This window comes from Peromyscus californicus, unplaced genomic scaffold (assembly GCF_007827085.1).
Source record: "Peromyscus californicus insignis strain IS unplaced genomic scaffold, ASM782708v3 Scaffold_11__1_contigs__length_118956290, whole genome shotgun sequence".
NCBI lineage: Eukaryota > Metazoa > Chordata > Mammalia > Rodentia > Cricetidae > Peromyscus > Peromyscus californicus.
Genome location: NW_026294402.1, coordinates 98,120,604 through 98,142,337, shown reverse-complemented (window position 1 = coordinate 98,142,337; position 21,734 = coordinate 98,120,604). Strand labels below are relative to the sequence as shown.

The window sequence follows — 21,734 nt, the reverse complement described above, 5'->3', positions numbered from 1 at the left end:
ACATTTTCCAAATACTCCATAGTAGTATCCTTTATAATAATAAATTATTTCTATTTTTTAACCTTTAAATGTTATTTATTTTATTATTTTTGTTTACTTGAAAGAAGGTCATGGCTAGCCTTGAACTCTTCCCTCCTCCTGCTTCTGTCTTCTGGGTGCCAGAATTACAGGTGTGTGCCACAGTACCCAGCTAACAAGTTCATTTTGCACCCTGCATTTTCAACTGTTAGAAAGATTTCTGGTTCTTACTTCGGTTTAGTGAACCCCTCAGCAGGAACAAGATTAGAAAAGACAAAAATATTTGTTCTTCTCTTAGGACGAGACCAGTGGTCCTCAACCTTCCTAATGCTGTGACCCTTTAATACAGCTCCTCATGTTGTGGTGACCCCCAACCATAAAACTATTTTAGTTGCTACTTCATAACTGTAATTTTGCTACTGTTATGAGTCATAATGTAAATATCTGTGTTTTCTGATGGTCATAGGCAACCCCTGTAAAATGATTGTTTGACACCCCAGGCAAGGGGTTGTGACCCATGGGTTGAGAATCACCAGACTAGAGTGTCATGAGATCTATAAAAATCCTTCAAAGCCAGATTCTCACTCTCTGCCCATAGGGGTTGTCTTGGGTGAGGGGTGGGCAGGAGGCGCTGTATGGTTTGAAGGTTTGGTCAAAGGGTCAGTGGTAGGTGTATAACATAGAACATTATAAATTAAACTGTTTTTAAGATTTTTCTATTTCAAATACAGCTATGTATGTACTGCCATTCTCACATTCAAATGGACTTCTTCTAATTAGGAATTTATGTCCTTGATGTAACAATTTCTTCTCCTATTTTCCTAGACAGAATCATGAATAAACTGGAGGATAAGCAGGACCAGATGATACCATGAAGAGAAGTTTACAGGCCCTCTATTGCCAACTGTTAAGTAAGTTCATGCCACATTTATTCTTTATCTGGAATATGCCAAGGTTATCACTTTCTGAGCTCCAGGATCTTTGTGGAGGAAGACCAGAGTTGGGTCATTTTTCCTCTGCTTCATCAACATAAGCCACCAAGCATAAAGTTGCTCTCATGTCTTAGGTATCCATCATACTGTAGACCCCATCATAATTCTAGTATGACTTAAGTATCATCAGTTCAAAATGCACATCAAAAACATGTTCTTTGTTCCATGGTACAATATAAGGTGTTGCTGTATTATCTTGTGTTGATTCCTCATGGGAAAAAACTGGTAGAATGTATTTTCTGGATTTTTGTCACATGGAACTTGATAGGCTTCAGGGACCATACAGCCTTTGGCTTGAAATGTGATGCATAGTTATGTGTGATTCTCATAAAGTGAGTGGAATAAATGTGGTTTCTTGGTTTTGTGGCAGAATAAGGAGTATGACTTTCTGTGTGTTGCTCATGTGCTTTTGAGTTGTGCCATAAAGAACCATGAATGATGGTACTTGGGATGGGAATAGCTACTGAGTTGAATGTAAAACCAAGTACAACCCATGCTTTTGATGCTTTGGAGAACTCACTTGGTACAACGGACATTAGCTACTCTGAGTCAGAGCGAAGCCACTGAGTTGGAAACCTTGTGGATGGAGCTCATTGTGTCTGTCGAGCCTGGTGGGGAGGCAGATGGAAGACAGGTCTTTCCTAAACCAAGCAGTGCCTGACTTTTGCTGAGAAAATAAAATGAATCAAATGAAAACGATTGAGATGCAAATCACTAGGCAGTCAGCCCGCAGAATTTCCGACCCAGGTTAGATTGTTGTAGCGTGTGCAAAGCTCTTTATCTACACAAAGATTGGGGCCAAGCGTTTTAATTGGCTCATTTCTTTGCCTGAATTCTAATCCCAGAAACTCATAAGGCTAGTTCGGCCTGCTGGAAAGTCGCCAGGCTGTATGGGGACCCTCTTTTGTTCTTTCTCTTGTGTGTTCTATGGGACCATAGTGGTGGTGTTCTCTCTCTCTCTCTCTCTCTCTCTCTCTCTCTCTCTCTCTCTCTCTCTCTCTCTCTCTCTCTCTCTCTCTCTCTCTGATAAGCTTATTTGTTAGAGAGGGGCTGTACAGATTGAAGAGGCTATGCCATAAAGAAACGATGAAGTCTACCTTGATGGGGAAGGACCTGTGAAAGACAATAGTCTCCCCACACATACACACATGTGCTACATCTCAAAGAAGGAAAGGTAGGCTTTGCTGCAGGAGAATTGGGGCACTGCAAAACAGCACAGCAGATTCGAGAGGTAGAAAACGTTTGAGGAACCACCTGTGCTGATTGTACATCCCACATCTGCATATTACTTAAAGCCATGCATTATCTGAAAGGCGCTGGATAAATTATTCTGCCATTCAGAGTTCGAACTAATGCTGCATAGTGATCATTCTTCTAAACTCTAAACTGAGCACTCTAAAAGCTGGAGGGGTCAGACATCACCTGGACAGCTACAGGCTCCAGTTTGCAGAGATGCTGAGAGACTCATATAGCACTAATGAGGCAGCTCTTTGGTAGTTAGGGGGTAGGTTATAACCACCACTAAACCTCCCCGATTATTGACATGCATAATAACTCATATGTGCTATTGGTATCCAGTTGTTAAGTGTGGTAGTTTGAATGTAATTGGCTCCTATAATAATATAAGGAGTGGCACTATTAGGAGGTGTGGCTTAGTTGGAGTGGGTATGGTCTTGTTGGAGGAACCGTGCCACTATGGGGGTGGGCTTTGAGGTTTCTTGTGCTCACAGTACTGCCCAGTGTCTCAGTTGACTTCCTGTTGCCTGCAAGATGTAGGACTCTCAGCTACTATTCCAGCACCACTCCTGGCTTTTGAGAGGGTTCTGGGGATCCAAACTCAGGTCATCATGTATCCATAACAAGTACCTCTTCCTCAGTGTACTCCAGTCTAGAGCTGGGATTATAACGGGACTCCATACGTATTTAATTTTATGATCATTCTCCATAAAAATCTAAGATATCATTAATGTAAGAGGCACTGTTATTTCATGAATGACTAAGAAAAATATGTCATTTAAGCTTTTGCATGCTGTCAATTACACCTTGCACTGTAGAAACAGATGCATGGGTAACATACATAATTAGTAGCTAGATTGTGCCTAACTGGGTAATGTAGTTCTCAAGTTTTTGCCACTCAGTTCACCTATAGGACTAAGCCTCAGCAAAGCCATCTGTAGTCCAGGCTTCTACTTTGGGTGGGTCCTTTGAAAGCTGGGGAGAGATCAGAGGAACTAGGTCGTCACACACTGAAGTCAGCTCATGTAGTCTGTCTTCATGGTTTGTTTCTCCTGACAAGTGAGCAGGAAATCTCCCCTAAGACTAAAAAGGGGAACGGATGTAAATTGTAACTGACATGGTGTTTAGGTCCAAACAACTATTGACTCTGAATCTTGCCTTTCAGATGTTACAGGCCATCATACAGCTACTGAGGGTCATTCCCGGGTTTGGGGTGATGGGAGCTTCACCCCTCATCCTTTGCAAAAGAATACCTTCCCGTGCCACCTACACTGCCTGGTCCTAGCCTTCATGGAGTGTGGCAGTGCTGGATTCTGGGTAGAGAATGAAAGAGTTCAAATCCTGGCCCTTCTAAATTATTGGAATCTATTTCCAAACAAAGCATAGCAATCTGAGCATGCTTCCATGGCTTAACAGCTATTGAGCATCTCTCCCCCAACGCTTTGCCCGCCCTGCAGCTGTGATAACTCTTGACCCTAATTAGTCACTGCTGTGGGAACATGTTAGAACTTGAGTTTCTGTTCGTTCCTTACTTCGTGCTGAGTGTTTGTTTGCTTGCTTTTTTCAAATCAAAAATTGGAGGCTGGATATTTTCCCCTTCATGAAAAGATTTGCAAGCACTCTCTAGGGATAGGACAGGTCTCTGTATCTCTGAAGTCATTCACACACATTTGAGGTAGAAATGCTGTCAGATGTGACCTTAGGCATCTGCAGTCTTCAGAGGGCTCATATTGATTTAACGCCTTTCTATGGCTTTGAACACCTTTCATTATAGGATTACCTGGGAATGTCTGAGGGAAGTTGTGCTCGTGTTTAGGAACCCAATTGGCTCATATAAATCCCATTTTCTATATGAAAGACCCTCTGTGAAGGGGAAAATGTAGGGTTTGGTTGTAATGATTGTACTCTGAGCTCTCCCCTATCCTCTGACCAATTATGTAACTTCACAAAGTAATTCCTCAACTGTGATGCCCGGATGAAGAGTATGATATCTACCTTGATATATACGCATGAGAGATAATTGAGAAGGGGTGTAAAAATATTCCAGTGTTATGAAATGCCCCTCAAATATGAGCTGTTGCATTGTTAGAAATTAGTCATATTTAGTAAATAACATTTATTTGCTTAGCAATCCTATTTTAAAGAAAGGAGAGAAATAGTCTACATCACTCTGCCAAGATGCTAACTCAGATGGGTCCCCCTCACTCTACATAAAGGATATTAATTGAGTACTGTATATTATTATATTATTATATATATATTGCCTTGTTTGACAGGATGTGTTAAAATTCTGGTTTTTTTTTCTGAAAAAGAAGTTAAGCAGGGTTTGTTTAATTGTTGTTTTTCAATTAAAAAAGACATTTCCCAACCCATCAATTCTATATTCATTTGTAATTAATCTCAGAGTTTTCAGAGACATGAGTCACTGGCTTTACTAATGTGTGGTAGATTTTAGAAATTCTTCAGGGCAGAACTCAGGAAGCTTCCAAGCCCAAGACCCATTGCCTCTGTAGCCTCTCCATCCATACCCTCCCTCCCTCCCTCCCTCCCTCCCTCCCTCCCTCCCTCCCTCCCTGCCTGTTCCTGAGTCATTGCCATTGGCAGCCTTTGCCTTGTGGTTGCTCCTTGCTGTGGCAGTTTGCCAGCCTCTCCCCAACCCCGGGGGGGGGGGGGGGGGGCACTACTGGTCCTCTCCTGCTACTAGTATCCTGGCAGCGCCTCTTAGGTGAACTTGGCTTTACTCAAGCTGAACTGGAGCGCTACCAGGAACTGTGACTTGGGGAGTTACCCAAATAGCAGACCAGAGTCATTTCCTGGGTAGCTGCTCCAGGACACCCTGCATTCCTCTTTGCAGTAGGAGGTAAATGGGAGGGAGGGCTGGGTGCTCTGAAGTGAAACACCACACAGATATGGTAAAGACTGCAGCTGCTCTCTTGAAGATCTCTGTGAGGCATGGCCAGCCCTCCACCCCGAGAGAAAGCCAGAGCAGCTAGAGCAGTTTTCCTGAATACAGGACAAAGGAGAATTCTTGGGGAGAAAGGATGCTCGGATAAATAGCTCATTTCATTCATATGTTATGGCTATTTTGACCATAAGAGTGTTAAATGATTGAACTAAAAAATAAAACACAGTAACTTGCTTAAATAGGCTAGCTATAGAAATTTCATCCAGAAAAAAATAATCCCATATTTTATTTGGTCTGATACTGTCAGGATATTCACTTTTCTCATGACAAGTGTCATAGAGAGCGATGTGAGTTCTGAGGGAGTCCTGTGGGTCAGCTTATTTATAAAGGTCACCAGGAATAACCCATAGAGCCATGTAGGAGTGGGCCCAGGGATGGCAGGAAGCCCAGCAAGGGTGGAGTGTCTGTCTTCCAAGCTCTGCTAAGAGACAGCTCACACTTTGGACTATCTCCCTTACAGAGGCAAAGCTGGAGTCTACATTCCTGGGTATGTCAGTCATCAACTGAGTAAGACAAGGGCATGCCAGGCACTGTCCACTTAAGCTTGGTGACTCGCATGTTAAGGTGTATGTTGAACATTCGGGAAGGTACCATAAACACTGGGCCATTCTTCCCTCTCCCCGCTCCCCTCCCATTTCTCTGAGTATAAATTTGGTAAGAGATCACGTCTTCCATTGCTGAGATCCTGATCTAGAGGAGTGGGGAAGGTTGATGATTAAGCAGACTGCTGTTGATGCATCAACTGCACCCCTTGGCCAAAGATGTGATTGAAATTGCTCCTGGATATAACACTCCTGCTTTATTAAATTGTAGCGATGAATATGAACGGGTATTTTATTCTCTTATTCCTTCCCATTTCTTTAGCAGTGCCATCCCACAGATGAGAAGAAACTCTTTTTGGTTGATGGTGTTGGGGACTGAACACAGGACCTTGCACAAGCCAAGCAAGCATTCTGCCTCAGAGCTATATACTTATCATTATTAGCCACTACTATCTTTATTATTATTTGTAGGGCTGGGGGTTGAACCAGCCAGGTATTTGGAATCATCACCACTCTCAAAATCCAAATTTCTTCCCAGTCCATGGATACTTTATAAAGTTCTAGGGCCAGGGAGATGGCTCAGCAGGGCAAGGTGCTTGATGCCAAGCATGATGGCCTGCGTTCAGTCCCTGGAACACACATGGTAGAAGGAGAGAACAAACTCTCAGGAGTTGCCCTCTGACCTCCACATAATGACGGGGTTACACACACACACACACACACACACACACACACACACACACACACACACACACACACACACCAAATAGATGTAATCAAAATTTAAATCATGAACTTATGGAAACCAGAAAACTATAGATTTTTAAGGCAAGCTACAGTGTAACTATGAAGGAAGGAGGAAATAGCTGTGCACATGTTCCCATGAGAGAATCTGGATGGACACACCTCCTGACGTATCCAAGAAGGAACCGGGAAGTTGACTTCAGTGCTCCATGAGACTGCGTTGATGGCTGCCGGGTCGTTTACTTTTGGAAGGGAGCAAAGGACAGAAGAAGAAAATACTAAGAGATGGTTGCTAAGTCTCGACAGACGTTGGCCACAGTGTGGCCATTTGCTGCCCTTTTCTTTCAGCTTCTGGAAAGAGCTTTATTCTTTAGCTTGTGTGGAAATCATATCTTCTCACAATCAGAAGGAAGACCTGTTAGTAGTGGCCACTCCATCAATGGATAAATAAGTGAAGATACTGTGGCCACGCTGAGTGGATAAGCAACATGGCCAGGCCCCCAGCCTAGCTGATGTGAGGGGAGAAGCTTAAGTGCCTCAGAGGCAAGGTGCATGCTGGGTATCCTTTCCTGCCGCCCCACCCCACCCCTGACTTATGCTCAGTCACACTAGCTTCGCTTCCTTTTACTAACGCTTCAGCGTGTTCTCTGCTCAGGGCTTTGGGGCCAGTCATTCATTCTGTCGTGGCATTCCTGTCCCCTGCAGTTCAGACCCTACCCCATAACCCAGCATGCCACATCCTAGTCTCTCTGTCACGTTTCCCTCAAGTTCTCAATGGCATGCAGTCACGTGATGCTTCTCTTGACTGCATCTGTTTATCACTTCTGTGTTCCTTTGGACCGTCGGCTAGAGGCCAGCACAAGCTCCTTTCAGCCTATAAGGATGCCTGGCCCTTGGGTGGTCCAACCTCTCCTGGTGACAGCGGCATTAGCAGTGAAACGAACTAGACAGAGGAGCAATGAGCAGACGGATGGATAGTCAGAGAGCCACCTTCGTGATGTATGTCATGTGTATTCCCAGACGTGCAACATAAGCCACATGGCTCATTTAATGTCCCGTCCTGCGCCCCCCCCCCCCCCCCGTAGCTACATTTGGGAAAAAAAAAAAAAACTAAGTGAAAAGTAACGAGTGAAATCAATTCCAATATCGCATTCTATTTAATGCAGTGTGCTGTGTCCTTACATGGCTCTGGTCTCAGAACCCTGACTAGGGACAACAAGGGAATAAAGGAAGGACCGACACACAGACAGAGAAGCTGGGATTGGATGGTCCAGGCTCTCTGATGGAGCCACTGCAGCACCCAGGAAGCTCCGCATGTTCATTCTATGCAGTTGAATGGAGAGGTGGGGCTGTTCCTTAGAGCTGAAAGAAGCAGGATTACATATAGGTAACCAAGGGGCTGGGGCTGTGATATACAGCTGAACAAGGAGGTAGGTGTAGCTAGTCTTCATAGAAGCATTCCCTATAGAGGAGCAGTCTTCAGGCCTCAAACATCTAGAAGGAAAAAGAAAGAAAGGTATGGTGTATGTTTTCAGCACATACTGTCAGCATTTGCACTAGAACCAGAGGAAGGCCTTGCCATCCCTCTGAGTGCCCCTGGGGAAGGCTTTGCCACTCCCCTGGGGCTGAGACATCGGGGTACTTGACAGTGCTGTGTTCATGTCAAAGAATGCACGTTCACTCAGGACTTCGCTCAGTGCCTACACCAGTGCATCCAAAATATTATTTCCATATGAAATCAGTACTAAACGGTGGTTAGTTATTCTGCTTCCCCTCACAGGCACATGCCAGTCCTTTGAAATCTCATGGACAGTTTTACAACATGTCTCAATTTAAATACTAAATTTTTGTCAGAAGCATTTTGGCATTTAGATGTCATAAAATTGATAGTTGCCCAGGGGGTGCTGCTGGGGAGTAAAATGCTTTGCCACTCAAGCTCAAGGACATTCTGTCCTGGCATCCCTGGGGAATGAAAGCCAGGTATGGTGACCCATATTATAATCCCAGGATTGGCAAGGTAGAGACAGGAAGATCCCCAGGGCTTACTGGCGGCCAGTCTAGGTGATTGGTGAGCTCAAAGTTCAGCAAGAAACCCTCTCTCAAACCGTAAGATGAAGGGTGGTAGAAGACACCCAGGATCAACAGCTGGCCTCCATGGGCACACACACACACAAATACTCCCACACACTTGCATGCACACACACAAACACATACATACATATGTTCATATATACAAGCACACATACAGGCACAAAACTGATAGTTGGAAAAGTAGGTTTTGAGCTTTATTTTTTGTAACCAAATTAGTTATCAGTTTTAAATTTTTTTTTTTTTGGTTTTTCGAGACAGGGTTTCTCTGTGTAGCTTTGCGCCTTTCCTGGTACTCGCTTTGGAGACCAGGCTGGCCTCGAACTCACAGAGATCCTCCTGCCTCTGCCTCCCGAGTGCTGGGATTAAAGGCGTGTGCCACCACCGCCCGGCCGAAATTTTAAATGAATTAAAATTAAGAGAGATTTAAAGATAGGCTCCTCTATTACACTAGAAACATGTTGGGTCTGTGTCAGATGCTTCAAACTGTTGCTTATGAAGGCCCCGCAGCTCCTACTGCCTCGTATCACTGTGTGAGGACAGAGCCCCTCATGGACAGAATCCCTGGGACTGTGTCTACAGTCTGTCAACTTCTTGGCTGACATGTGAAGAGGGAGAAATGGAGAGATCATTTTAAAACCTTGTGAGCTATATTATTTAATTCTGGTTTGTTCTGGAAAGAGCAAAGCCGGGGCCCTCAAAAGGTCCATAGATCACAGTCCTCTGGAAACATCGCCCAAGGCATAGAAAAGAAAGAGACCCACAGAGAGCACAGGCCTATTCCAGAGGCTTCACCCCCACACCATGGAGTCATAGGATGCTTCTCTGCAAGAAGGTGGATTTCTCAAGTCCCTGCAAGGGCCTGCCCTGAAGAGGTGCATTCTTAGGCCCCACCCCTTCGGGCAAAGCCTCTTCATGTCAGCCCCTCCTGATTTTCCTGCTACAAGCTCATTACACTAACAATTCCACAAAATATTGTTTCACGATATGTAAGTCCCTCAGGAGAACAACAAGGGTCAGAATTATGTTCTGAGTCATCGATGTCACAGGCTTCTGTCATGGCTCTAAGTTAATTACAAAATGACAGTTCTCCTCAGCTAAAGGCATTAGCAGACTAACTCTAATTGACATGTCCAGGGCTACATGCCCAGATGTCCAGGGTGCCTGACAGACACAGAGCTGAAGCTTGACATGGCAGAAGTTACCAAGGGTTGAACCTTCCACAGAGAGAGCTCACAGGAGAGAGCTCTTTTCCAGTGGAACGAACTGTCAAGAATGGAATCCTTAGAAGAAAACACGACTTAGAACCATATCTAACTCCTGGGAAGACTTGTAGGTTCCTTTCTGTTTTCATTATCTTTTAACACACTATATTTTAAGATAGTTCTATGCAGTTCTGATCTCAAACTCAAGGTAGTTCTCCTGCCTCAGCCTCTTAGGTGCTAGGATTACAGGCATGTACCACCCAATACCTGGCTTCTTTTGGGAGAAGATGGGAGGGGGTGTCTTATGTAGACCAGTCTGACCTCAAACACAGGTGAGACTGACCTTGAACTGTTCACATCGCCTCTACCTCCTGAGTGTTAACATTACGCCACACCCAGCTTCAACACACTTCAATAAAGAACCTATTCTGTGTTAGACATGAGCCCAGCGATGGGGAATAGCTCAGTGACAGAGTGCTTAGCTGTCATGTGAGAGGTCCTGCGTTCAGACTTCCAGACACAAGCCCTGTCCTGAGAGCACCAAAGCTAGTGGAGAGAGAGGCCTCACAACAGAGCTATAGCACAAACACTATCCATTGTTGTCAGACAGAGTGCCGGCTAGATAGCTTTGTGGAAGACTCTAGGATTGCAGATGCAAGGTGTGCTTTCCACCCTCCAGAATCGTGTAATCAAGAGGACAGGTACGAAATATGAAAACAAAAGATGCCACATTATGGGATATGGTAAAAAGCCATAGATCAAGACTCTTCTCAAATGCACTTTAACTAGTGAAAAGGGCAACATATGAATCCACCTTCTGATTCTTCATCGTATGTTTTAATTGGTTCCAAACTTGGGAAATGGCAAATATTATGCCCCAAAACCAACATTATAAGCGGCAGGAAAAGCTTTTTGTACTTACCAGGCTGTTTCCCATCCAATATACACCAACTCCTGACATCGCTGGTGATATATGTCACTTTATCACCATGTTACTTTTAAGGAAGTGCAAGCCAGGCATGGTGATACATGCAATTCCAGCACCAATCAGGTGGAGGCAGGGGAATTATGAGTTCAAGGTCATCCTCAGATACATATGGAGTTTGAGGCCAGCCTGAGTTATCTGAGACCTTATGGCAGGAGATGGAAAGGCAAACCCAAAAAGCCAAGTGTCATGCCCAAGACAGCAGAATTAGGAGGAACTTAGATCCACAGTCTCTATCTTCCAGCCCAGAATCTTCCCACATCCCCTTCACCCTCCCATAATTCCGAATCACAGCTCTCACAGTGGGAAGATTATACAAGCCTCTTCCCACTCGGAAGAAAGCGGGGCCATCCGAGTGGGTTTTTCTGACAGCTTTGGCAGCCCCAGCCAGTGAACTTGTCCACCCTTCCCTGGCAGTCTGCATTAGCTTGTCTCTGAAGCCTGGCAGTTAGTTCTTGTTCTCTGCACCCTCACCCCAGATCTGTCTGAAGTAAAAAGCAAGACTGACTCTGAAGTCAGACATTGGCTGGGCAATATTTGACAAAAAAAAAAATTATTGCAACCTAAAGGCATTGGGCCATTTCTTTTGTAAGCTGGTGAATCTGTAGCTCAATTTTTTTTCTTTTTGGTTGTTATTTTTTGGTTCACAGGCTCTGGTTGTGCCATCCTTATGTCTGTATTTTTAGAAATCCTAGATTATTATAGAAACTGTGAAAAAAAAGATGGGAAAAGAAATCTGGCTCCCAATGTAACATCCGCTTAATTATTTCTTAGATTAAATTTGCCTTCATCCAGCCCTCAGCAGAGGCTGCGCCTGCCCCTGCTGCTGAATGAAGCAGCTCTGGCCCTTGCAAGGTTGCCAAGGGAGCTCCAGGATGATGGGGAAGTTTCATGTCATTGCTGGCTCTTCTCATCCAGCTGATTCTGGGTACCTGTTGAGTGTGAGGAGGGAAGTGAGGAAAGGGCACACAGAAGGGTGGATAGCTGACATTCAGTAAATACTTCTCCCTTCCCCCCACCTGTAGCATGAATCTTAAAAGGTCTTATTAATAATAAAAAAAAAACTCGGGAGCCAGATATTGGGGTGAATGCTGAAAGGTCAGAGAAACAGAACAGGCCACATCTAACCTCACCTCACCAACTTCTCAGCTGATCTCGTTTCCTCAAACTGGAAGTCTCTGTATCCTCATCCAAATGGATCTCAGCTGAACTGCTGCTCAAAAGCCTAAAAGCTTAACCAGGCTCTAGTTCCTGGTCCTCACACCTTATATACCTTTCTGCTTCCTGCCATCTCTTCCTGGGATTAAAGGCGTGTGGCACCATGCCTGGCTGTTTCCAGTGTGACTTTGAACTCACAGAGATTCAGATGGATCTCTGCCTCCAGAATGCTACAATTAAAGGTTTGTGTGCCACAATTTTCTGGCTTCTATATCTAGTTGTTGTTCTGTTCTCTGACCCCAGGTAAGTCTATCAGTGTTCACAATATATTGGGGAATACAATATCACCACACCCGCCTTAGATTTCCTCCCTTTCTCCATAAGCAGCCCAATCTTTAGCAGACCTTAGAATAAGCTCAGCTCAGGGTTTCCTGCCGAGTCTTCTTCCACAGGAGTTTGATGCACTCTCCCTTAAGCCCTTAACACTGAAGGCTTTCCCTCCACAGAATGCTCACCTAGCACAATGACAGAGACGCTGACTTGCCTTGATTCTTTGGGTATTGCCTCAGCTCAGATTCCACAGCTGAGCTGTTGTTACTGGCACAGATTAAGGTTGAATGTTCTAGACCCTTGTGGACATCATGGGTGACGTCACCAGCAGCACTGTCTGCAGCCAGGTTGCTTTCCTTCTGCATGCTCTTAGCTCTTCCACATCCTCAGTGCCCGCCTCTGTGCCCATGCTACACAGCCCACAAGTCTTTTATATGCAGTATTTGAAAAGCACAAATGATATATTTTTCCCCTTTCTTCCTTTCTTCCTCCCTCCCTCCCTCCCTCTCTTCCTTCCTCCCTTCTTTCCTTCCTGCCTTCCTTCTTTCCTTCCTGCCTTCCTTCTTTCCTTCCTGCCTTCCTTCTTTCCTTCCTGCCTTCCTTCCTTCCTTCCTTCCTTCCTCTCTCTTCTTTTTTTTTAATTTTGTTCCTACAGAAGAAGGTTAATACAGTTCAATGAAGAGAAAGGAAGTAATAATAAATATGTTGCAAAGCTAGATTTGCTGGTGCACACCTGTGACCCCAGCATGCAGGAAACTGAGGCAGGAAGAGTGTGTCTCAGGTCATAGCAATAACCTGTCTCAAAACTAACCAAAAGTATTAAATAAGCCTGGAGTCTCAGAGTAAAGAAATAGAGAAAAGTAAATTAAGCAATCATAGACGAGGTCATCATTGAATTCAGAGTTGGTATAAACGTATGAGCAGATGGAGAAGTTTGAACCATCCTCACTCTTACAGTTAGAACTCATAATAATATGGACAGTTTTACATCATTGTTTTAATTTGCTATTTAATAAATTTACCATAAGAGTGTTAAGAGTCTTTGGAGACCCACACTGGATTGTAGTCTGAAAGTGCTGATGATGTGACATTTGAAGAATTGTAAAACATCTTGCAAAAACCCTTTGCTTGACCCCGAGCTTTCTCTACTTATGTGACACAGTTTGTCCGGTGTACAGGGTCTGAAGTTCAGCAATGGCTCTGCTCATTGTACATAAGTGTTTAGATCAGATAGACTAGGGAGAAAGCACCACACCCTAGTGATGTGTTTTCAAGTTCAGCTAAAGCACCTACACTATGAAATCAGCTACTCAGTTTTCTGTTGCCATGGCTACTCTGTTGCCACGCTAGCCCTGAGCATCCTTTTCCTGCAACTGATGACATTTCAAACTATGGACTCAGCTATCAGAGGCTCCATTTTCTTAAATTTTCTTTTGTACTGAATATGTTTTCTTTTAAGGAACAAGAAATTTTTAAACTCTGAATATGTAAGAGATTAATGTGCATGCAGTAGAAAACGTTAGTAAGAAAAATAAATTTTAGTTTATGAAAAATACAGTAGCTATATATACTTACCCCTCAACAAATGCCTTCTTGAGGTGTCAGTACAGTAGAAATAGAAATAGAAGCCTCAGGCTCATGTGTATGTAGGACTGAGCTGCATGACAGGCTTTAACACATTATGCTCCCGGTTGTACAATTAGCAGTAGTTCGTTGGTAGCATTTTTCACTGTTTTCACATTATCAAATGGGTATGTAATGGGTATGGTTAGACTACAGGATGCTTTGGGTTTTTCCCGCTTCCGCAAGGTGTCCTCAATGCAACTGACTGGCGCATAGCATCATCACGGACTCTACCTGCAAGGGTGAGGAGACTTTTTTTTTTTTTTGGTTTTTCGAGACAGGGTTTCTCTGTGTAGCTTTGCGCCTTTTCCTGGAACTCACTTGGTAGCCCAGGCTGGCCTCGAACTCACAGAGATCCGCCTGGCTCTGCCTCCCGAGTGCTGGGATTAAAGGCGTGCGCCACCACCGCCCGGCGACTTTTTTTTTTAATAGCCATCTTCTCAACCTTCATATACTTTGCTTCTCTGTTTTCTTCCTTTTTTCTCTCTCATCTTGAAAAAAAAACAGGTTTATTTGACTTGGAACCATGGTTTTAAAAATCATAGAGCACATTCCTGGGGCAGGAAGCCCTGGGCTTTTGCTTGCTTGTTTACCTTGAGGACTCTTACAGCCTGTGCAGCCCTACCGGGTTCTTGTTTACCTTGAGGACTCTTATTGCCTGTGCAGCCCTACTGGGTTGTAGTAGTGAGCCAGTGACCTTCCAAAATAGAAGTTGGTACCCAACCAGCAATTTCTGTAACTGAACCAGATCAGAAGATATGCATGCATGCATGCATGCATGCAGCAAATATGTGAGTGCCCTTATAAGCTATGTGTGAAATCTTGGATGTGTCCTTGTAAGTTCAAACAGATCCATTTTTAACCTCTGAGAGAAAGACAGCTTTAGAAAGTTATCCTTTTCCAAAGTAAATTTTCATAGGCATGTAGAAGAGCTTACTATGGAGCCTCAGCAAGAGGATAAGGTCTCTTAAAGAGTTTCGCGCCAGGCATGGAGGCACACTTTAATCCAAGTATGAGGGAGGCAGAGGTAGGAGGGTCTCTGATGAGTTCAATGCTACCCTGGTCTACATAGCAAGTTCTAGGCCAGACTCAACTACACAGGAAGACCATATCAAGAAAAGAAAATTTTTTCAGTTTTTTAAAGCTTTGTACAGTCAGCCAGTAGATACCTGGTTGTTCTTATGTTTGTTTTGGTTTTGTTTGTTTGGTTTTTGTCGGTAGGCCATTGACTATAGCAACACCTAGACCACCATGGCCTAAAATAAAAACAATTCATTTATTTTTTTTCTTTCAAGACAGGGTTTCTCTAAGTAGCTCTGCCTGTCCTGAAACTCACTCTGTAGACCAGGCTGGCCTTGAACTCATGGAGATGTGCCTGCCTCTGCTTCCTAAGTGCTGGGATTGAAGGCATGTAACACCATCACCCGGCTTCATTTTTTTTTTAAGAGTTGTTTTACTTGTTTAGTTTACAGGGTGTGTGTGTGTGTGTGTGTGTGTGTGTGTGTGTGTGTGTGTGTGTGTGTGTGTGTGTGTGTGTGCGCGTGCACCTCTGCCATGGTGTATCTGGAGAACTAGTAGTTGTCCTCTCCAGCCACCTGTGGGATCCAGGGTTCCAACCTGGGTTGTTAGACATGCACAAAAGTGCCTCACCTTGAAGCACCATCTCTCCGGCCCACAAAGGTCTGTTTCTTACTCACAAGTCTCAGTTCTGACTGCCTTTGAAATGTAGTCAGGAACTGAAGATTCTTTCCATCTCATGAGCCTACCCTCATCAATGTTTGGCCTCTGAGATTGTGACAGAAAAAGAAGAGATACCACATTTGTCCCTCCCTAGCCTTGAAGTGATATACATAAATATCTATTCCACCATGCGGACCTGATGGCATGGCCCTCTCCAGATGCAGGAAGACTGGGGATGTCCATGGTTTGGCATCTGCTTCCCAAGAACAAATCTACTATGAGAGAGAAACACGGAGCATGACTAAAAACCTAGTGATTTCTATATTCTTTGCATTAATCATAAAACTCTAACTAGAGAGTAACTAATAAAATGAGACAGCCCGTCAAGTGTCGAATTTGTCTGACAGCCCGTGGCATGAAGAAGAATGAAGACCATCAATGTGTCTCTCAGACACAGCAAGTTCTAATCCGGTTGCCATGGAGCTCCTATGCGCCGTGTCATTGTAATGGCTTCCCGTTACAGAATTCTGTTGCCATCGCTGTCATCATCACCGCGTCTCCTGGTGTGGGTGGGTACCCCGGAGCTCCATGAGTGAGTGATCAGAAACACCTTAATTTCAGTGTTTTGACAGACTTGTGGGGTAAATATTACTTTTCTGCAGTTGAAAAGGAAATTGTGAGACATTTCAACTCTGTTGTACTAGTATTGAAAGAGCAGGAAATGTGGGTGAATAGAAATGGGGTCACTATCTAAAATTATCTACGTGGCATGCTGCATAACACTTGCATTGCAGGCTGTGGTAATGGGTCCTCCTGGAGTTCTGTGACTCGTCAGTGGAGGACCTGAATGAAAAGTTCAGCTGAGGAATAATTAGAAAAACAGCAGCTCGTGGTTCTGGCCCCGTACGCTTGCTCAGCTGGTAGCTTCTTTTTAGGTTGTGCTGATGTTAGCTCTGATTGGTCTTGTTCTTGAAACTGTCTGTGAGGAAGTCTTTCATCATAGCAACTGTTATCTTTCTGTGGAGAGATGGAAAGTCAAGAGCTGAGAGCATTACAGGAAGGGGAGGAACAATAGAAGGTGACAGGGGCGTAGAATCCCGCCCTCTTTAGAACCACGGGGATGCATGGGAGACTTCTCTGACCTCTAATCACTCATCTGAAAGATGGGGCTGGGACAAGCCCTCTGTGCCCATTGATGACTCCTGAGAAGCTCACTGAAGCAGGTACAGTTAGCCTAACAAGTACAGTTTTCAATGGCAAGAACAAATCATCTAAAATCAGAAATGCTGGATTCTAGTTCTAGCTCTGCTCCTAACCTGCTCTTGCTCCTCTTACCTACTGAGCTTCGCTGGACCCATTCATAAAGCATTTTCATTTATTCACCTGCATTAGTCAGACGACAAGAACCAATAGAGTGAATATTTATTAAAAGAGGATTATCAGATTGGCTAGGGTCTGCAGTCTGGATACAGTGGCTGAATTCATACAAGAGAAAGTGAGAACCTGGTGACACCCCAGTCCACTGGGCTGGTTGCCTCTGTAATGCCATCCTCATGTCAAGGGCCTAGAGGATTCCTGGAGAGCCACTGGTAGGCTCTGATGTAATACTGGTGACAGGCGGCTCAGCAGCAAGACAAATTGTGTCGGTGACCTCGTTACCAAGATGTGAAGGCAAGCCAGCAAAAGCAGAAGCATTTCCCTCAGGCCCCTTTATATCTGGGCATCCTGGGAAGGCGCTGCCTGCATTGAGGGTAGGTCTTCTGACTTCAATTAACCTGATCAAGAAAACACCTTCCAGGTATGCCCAGAGGCTCCCCTCATGGAGGATTCTGGTACCATCACAGCACCTATGAAAACACCGAGTTTTCTGTAGGGTTGTTCCTTCTGTAAAAAGGAGTAGTGTGAAAAACAAAAAGTTGGCCAGGGTGTCATCAGGTCCACATTGCGGTTGTTTGGAAAACACATCGGAAGAGGAGTAGAAGTAAAGACAACACAAAGAGGCCTCCTCCAGTTAGCCCTCCCCATCACTGCTGCTTAGGGAGGTCCTCATCTTTTCAGTCATGGCCAGAGTCATGCAGAGAACGGAAGCACAGCGCCCCTTTAACTGGCTTTGTGAAATCCACTCAGGCAGCAGGAGGAGTCCTCAACAGCACTCAGTAATTTCACCTTTTTTCATTATTGACCAAGTTACTGCTGGTGGTTAGTCATCTTGAGAAATGTATTTTCGGTGTCTAGTGTATGCTGCTCAGGTGTAGTCGTTATGCATATTAAATAATTTATTTTTAAAAGACGGTAATAGGCCTGATGTCACAGAGCTTCTGGTAAATTCTACAGAGTGTGGGAAGTTGCCCATCAGAAATTTGAAAAACTAAACTATAAAAACGACTGTAGCATCAATGGGAGTCCCAACCCTGTCTGCAAAGGAGAATGTGTCATTTTCCTGTAAAGGAGGATGGAAAAGGTATTTTGTAAGTATTTGCGGGTTCAGTGACCACCCAGGAAAAGATAGTCCCCGTGACGGGGAAGCCAATGTGCAAAGCTGTCAGTGGCTGTGACTTTGTCACAACAGAAACCTCTGTTGAGCAGCTACAGCCATGGACAGACCTGCCCTCTCATGATCTATGTTTTTAGTTCATGTTAAATGTGCCATGTGCGTAATTCCAGAAAGCGATCCAAATAGACACGGTTCCTGTGGGTAGCCTGAGGACCAGCCACCATATGTGAAGAAGCTGAGGCTGGCAAACCCAGCCAACGTCCCAACCACATCAACAGAAGCCACTTGAATTGGCATCGTCTTGAGACCAGCCAGAAATGGGGATTTTCTTGTTAGCGAGGCATTCTCAAATAAGCAGCCTCCAGATGGTTATGGATTAACTTTGTCTATATATGAGACCTCACCAAAGAGTCACCTAATATATAAGGAAACAAGCCGAGATGTGCAGGAGTCAGCCAAATAGAGGGTTGATTGATCACAGATTGATTGACTACCTTGTTAAAAGGAAAAAAAACTTCAGATATTGCAATTAATTACCATGTGCCAAAACATGAACTAGTTCATAATCTTCCAATCCACTGGTGTCTAGTAAACTACCCTGCAACTGAGTAGCTTAAATACTCATTTGTTTTCCTTGAGGATTTTGTCAGCTGGGAGCTCAGGGTACAGGGAGAATAGTTTGTCGTGTCTGAGTTATCCGAGTCCTCAGCTGTGACCTGGAAGACTGTACTGGTTCACTAGTTGGCTGCTGCAGATCTCAGCTGGCTTATGTTGCTATGATTGGGACCTCATCTGGGTTAGCCAGCTTTTACCTTTCACATATGGTGGCTGGTCCCTAGGGTGTCTGTGGGAAGAACTCAACAGAACCCAGCCCCAGAGTGACACAGCATCACTTCCACAGCGTTCTGGAGGGAAAGGGCCCTGAGTTTTAGCTCTTGAACATTATTAGCAAAGCTCTGAGAGACCACTTACCACCAGAAATATTGGTACATCCAGTCTAGAAAAACACTACCTGTCATCTTATGAAAAAACATAGTTAAATGAAAGATAGAAATGAGAAGATAAGAAATTATCTTAACTGACCAGCCAAATTTGAAAAAGAACCAGCCAGAACTAATTAAACATATAGTCTAGCCAGGTGTATTGACATATGCTTATTTGTAATCCCAGCACTGAGGAGGCTTGAGGCAGGAGGATCACTGCAAGCTGAGAGCCATCCTAGTCTACATAGTAATTTCCAGATCATTCAGGGCCATGTATAAGTCTTAAAAACAAAACAAAACAAAAATAAGTAGCCAGGCATGGTGGTGCATGCCTTTAAACCCAGCACTTGGGAGACAGAGGTAAGTGGATCTCTGTGAGTTTGAGGCCAGTCTAGTTTACAAAGCAAGTTCCAGGACAGCCATGGCTCTGTTACATAGAGAAACCTTGTCTCAAAACCAAAAGAAAACAAAACAAAACAAAAGAAATCTTAATGCATCTGTAATTGGGGAATTTACAAAAAAAAAAAAAAAAAAACACTAGAGGCTGGGTATGGTGGTACATGCCTTGAATTCCAGCATTGAGATGCAGAAGTAGGCATAGCTCTGTGAGTTTGAGACCAGCATGGTCTCTATAGAGTGAGTTCCAGGACAGACAGGTTGAAAAGAGCGAGACCATGTTTCAAAAGAGAGTGGGGTGTGGGGAGAATAATGTGAGGACATAATGACTTGGAATATTTTCTAGAATATATGAAAGATGCAAATAATATATAAATGCTCAAATTATGGAAACAAAGTACCAAAAAAAAGTGTATAACAAGAGCACTACACCTAAACAGATGAGCAAGATCATCTCAAAACAGGCCAGAGGTAAAGACTCCTGAATACTGGTGGATGACTTCTAATGAGTATTATTATAGTATTGATAGCAAGTAACTACCAGTCTGGGATTAAGGTGCCGATGAAATAATCTTTTAAGATGTGTGGTGGTTTGAATAGGTATTGCCTCTGTAGACTCATGTGTTTGAATGCTTGGCCCATAAAGCATGGCACTACTAGAAGGTGTGGCCTTGTTGAGTAGGTGTCGCCTTGTTGGAGGAAGTGTGTCACTATGGAGGCGGGCTTTGAGGTCTCATATGCTCAAGCTATGTCCACTGTAGCACATAGTCTCCTTCTGCTGCCTGTGGTTCAAGATGTAGAGCTCTCAGCTCCTTCTCCAGCACCATGTCTGCCTGCACACTGCCATGCTTCCCACCATAATAATAGTGAACTGAACCCCTGAAACTGTAAGCCAGCCCCAGTGAAATGTTTCCCTTTTTAAGAGTTGCTGTGGTCATGGTGTCTCTTCACAACAATTAGAAACCCTAACTAAGACAAGGTAAGAGGGGAACAGAAGCAATTTTGTTTTTTTAAACAGCATTTACACATGTACACTTTGAGTTACAAAATCTTCCAAAGATATGCTTCAGAAAGAAGAAGAACATTTCCTGGAAGGAATGCCTTAAATCAAGGAATATTCAAACCCAGTGTGGTGGCACACATCTTTAATCCCAGTGCTTGGGAGGCAGAGGTAGGAAGATCTCCTTGAGTTTGAAGTCACCCTGGCCTACATATCAAGTTCCAGAATAGCCAAAGATACATAGAGAGATCCTGTCTCAAAAAAAAACTTTTTAGCCATGAAATAGACAAGTGTGAGAGTGAAGTCTTTTCTTTATTAAGCAGTATGATAATATCTGGCCTGCAGAGTTGATGAAAAGCAAAACTATAGCATACTGTACAATTATGGCATTGAAACTTGGAGGAATTTGGAAAATTCAGTCATTTAAGTTTCTTGTATCATTCAAGAAAATAGAAATGCATTGATTTTTTTCTTAGACAAGGTGACATTGCCACAAAGGTGGCAAAAATTTCCAGGGGACCACTGAAATGGTAAAAATAAGATTCATGAATTCTAAACCAGCAAAATCTACTCAACAGAATAAGAAAAATAGAATTTTCAGAGCCCACAGGAACACAATCAAGAAGGGAGAAAATGGGGCAGAGAGAAAATTGAGTAAATAAGACAAGGCAGAAATAACCCCAAATATCAAAAAGTACAATAAATATAAATGAGCCAAACTAACCAATGAAGTGCCCCACCACAAAATTTATTTAACCATACCTTAGAGCAAAAACCAGAAAAGGATGAGAAACAGAAGTGCTCAGTTAGTCTTACTGATAATCAGAGTTGTGGCATTGCAGCCTGGTGGGAGGGATGGCTGAACAGAATATCTACAAAGGACACCATGTCTATTATCTGTCAATCCTGATGTCAAAACGCCTACAAGACATGCTACATCTTCTTACCTGTCTCTAGGGTAGAGGCAAATGGACGTCTTTATTGATACCTCTTTTGAGGCTATGTCTCTTAATATTCATGACCTGGGTCGTCTTCATCACAATTCCTGTGTTATACAATAGCACCTCTTTCATGACCCAAGATGTCAAACTCTGGTGAGGAATGAAGTGTTTGTGGAGTTATTGAAGGATTAACTGTAGACTCGTAAACCATCCCAGAGTTGTTGCAGGAGATGAGACAGCAGCATCAAGTATTTATAAAAGTGATTCATCTCCATTGCTGTGGACAGACTACATTCTCATTCTGACACTGAGAGTTTATAGCCAGCCTCTGAGTCACTGCAAATATATTATTAA

General features: G+C 43.7%; 1 protein-coding gene across 16 annotated transcripts in view; it reads left to right on the top strand.

The window, feature by feature from the left end:
- Tmem108 (transmembrane protein 108) overlaps window positions 1-21,734 on the top strand; it is a 277,796-nt gene that overhangs the window by 151,322 nt on the left and 104,740 nt on the right. For 11 of the 16 annotated variants that reach the window (XM_052718712.1, XM_052718630.1, XM_052718686.1 and 8 more), the window contains one exon: window positions 844-929. In XM_052718712.1, coding sequence (XP_052574672.1) covers window positions 890-929 — 40 coding nt within the window. In that variant the 5' untranslated portion in view covers window positions 844-889. The remainder of the gene's footprint in view (window positions 1-843; window positions 930-21,734) is intronic. The other 5 variants (XM_052718720.1, XM_052718640.1, XM_052718676.1 and 2 more) reach the window with 1 other exon arrangement.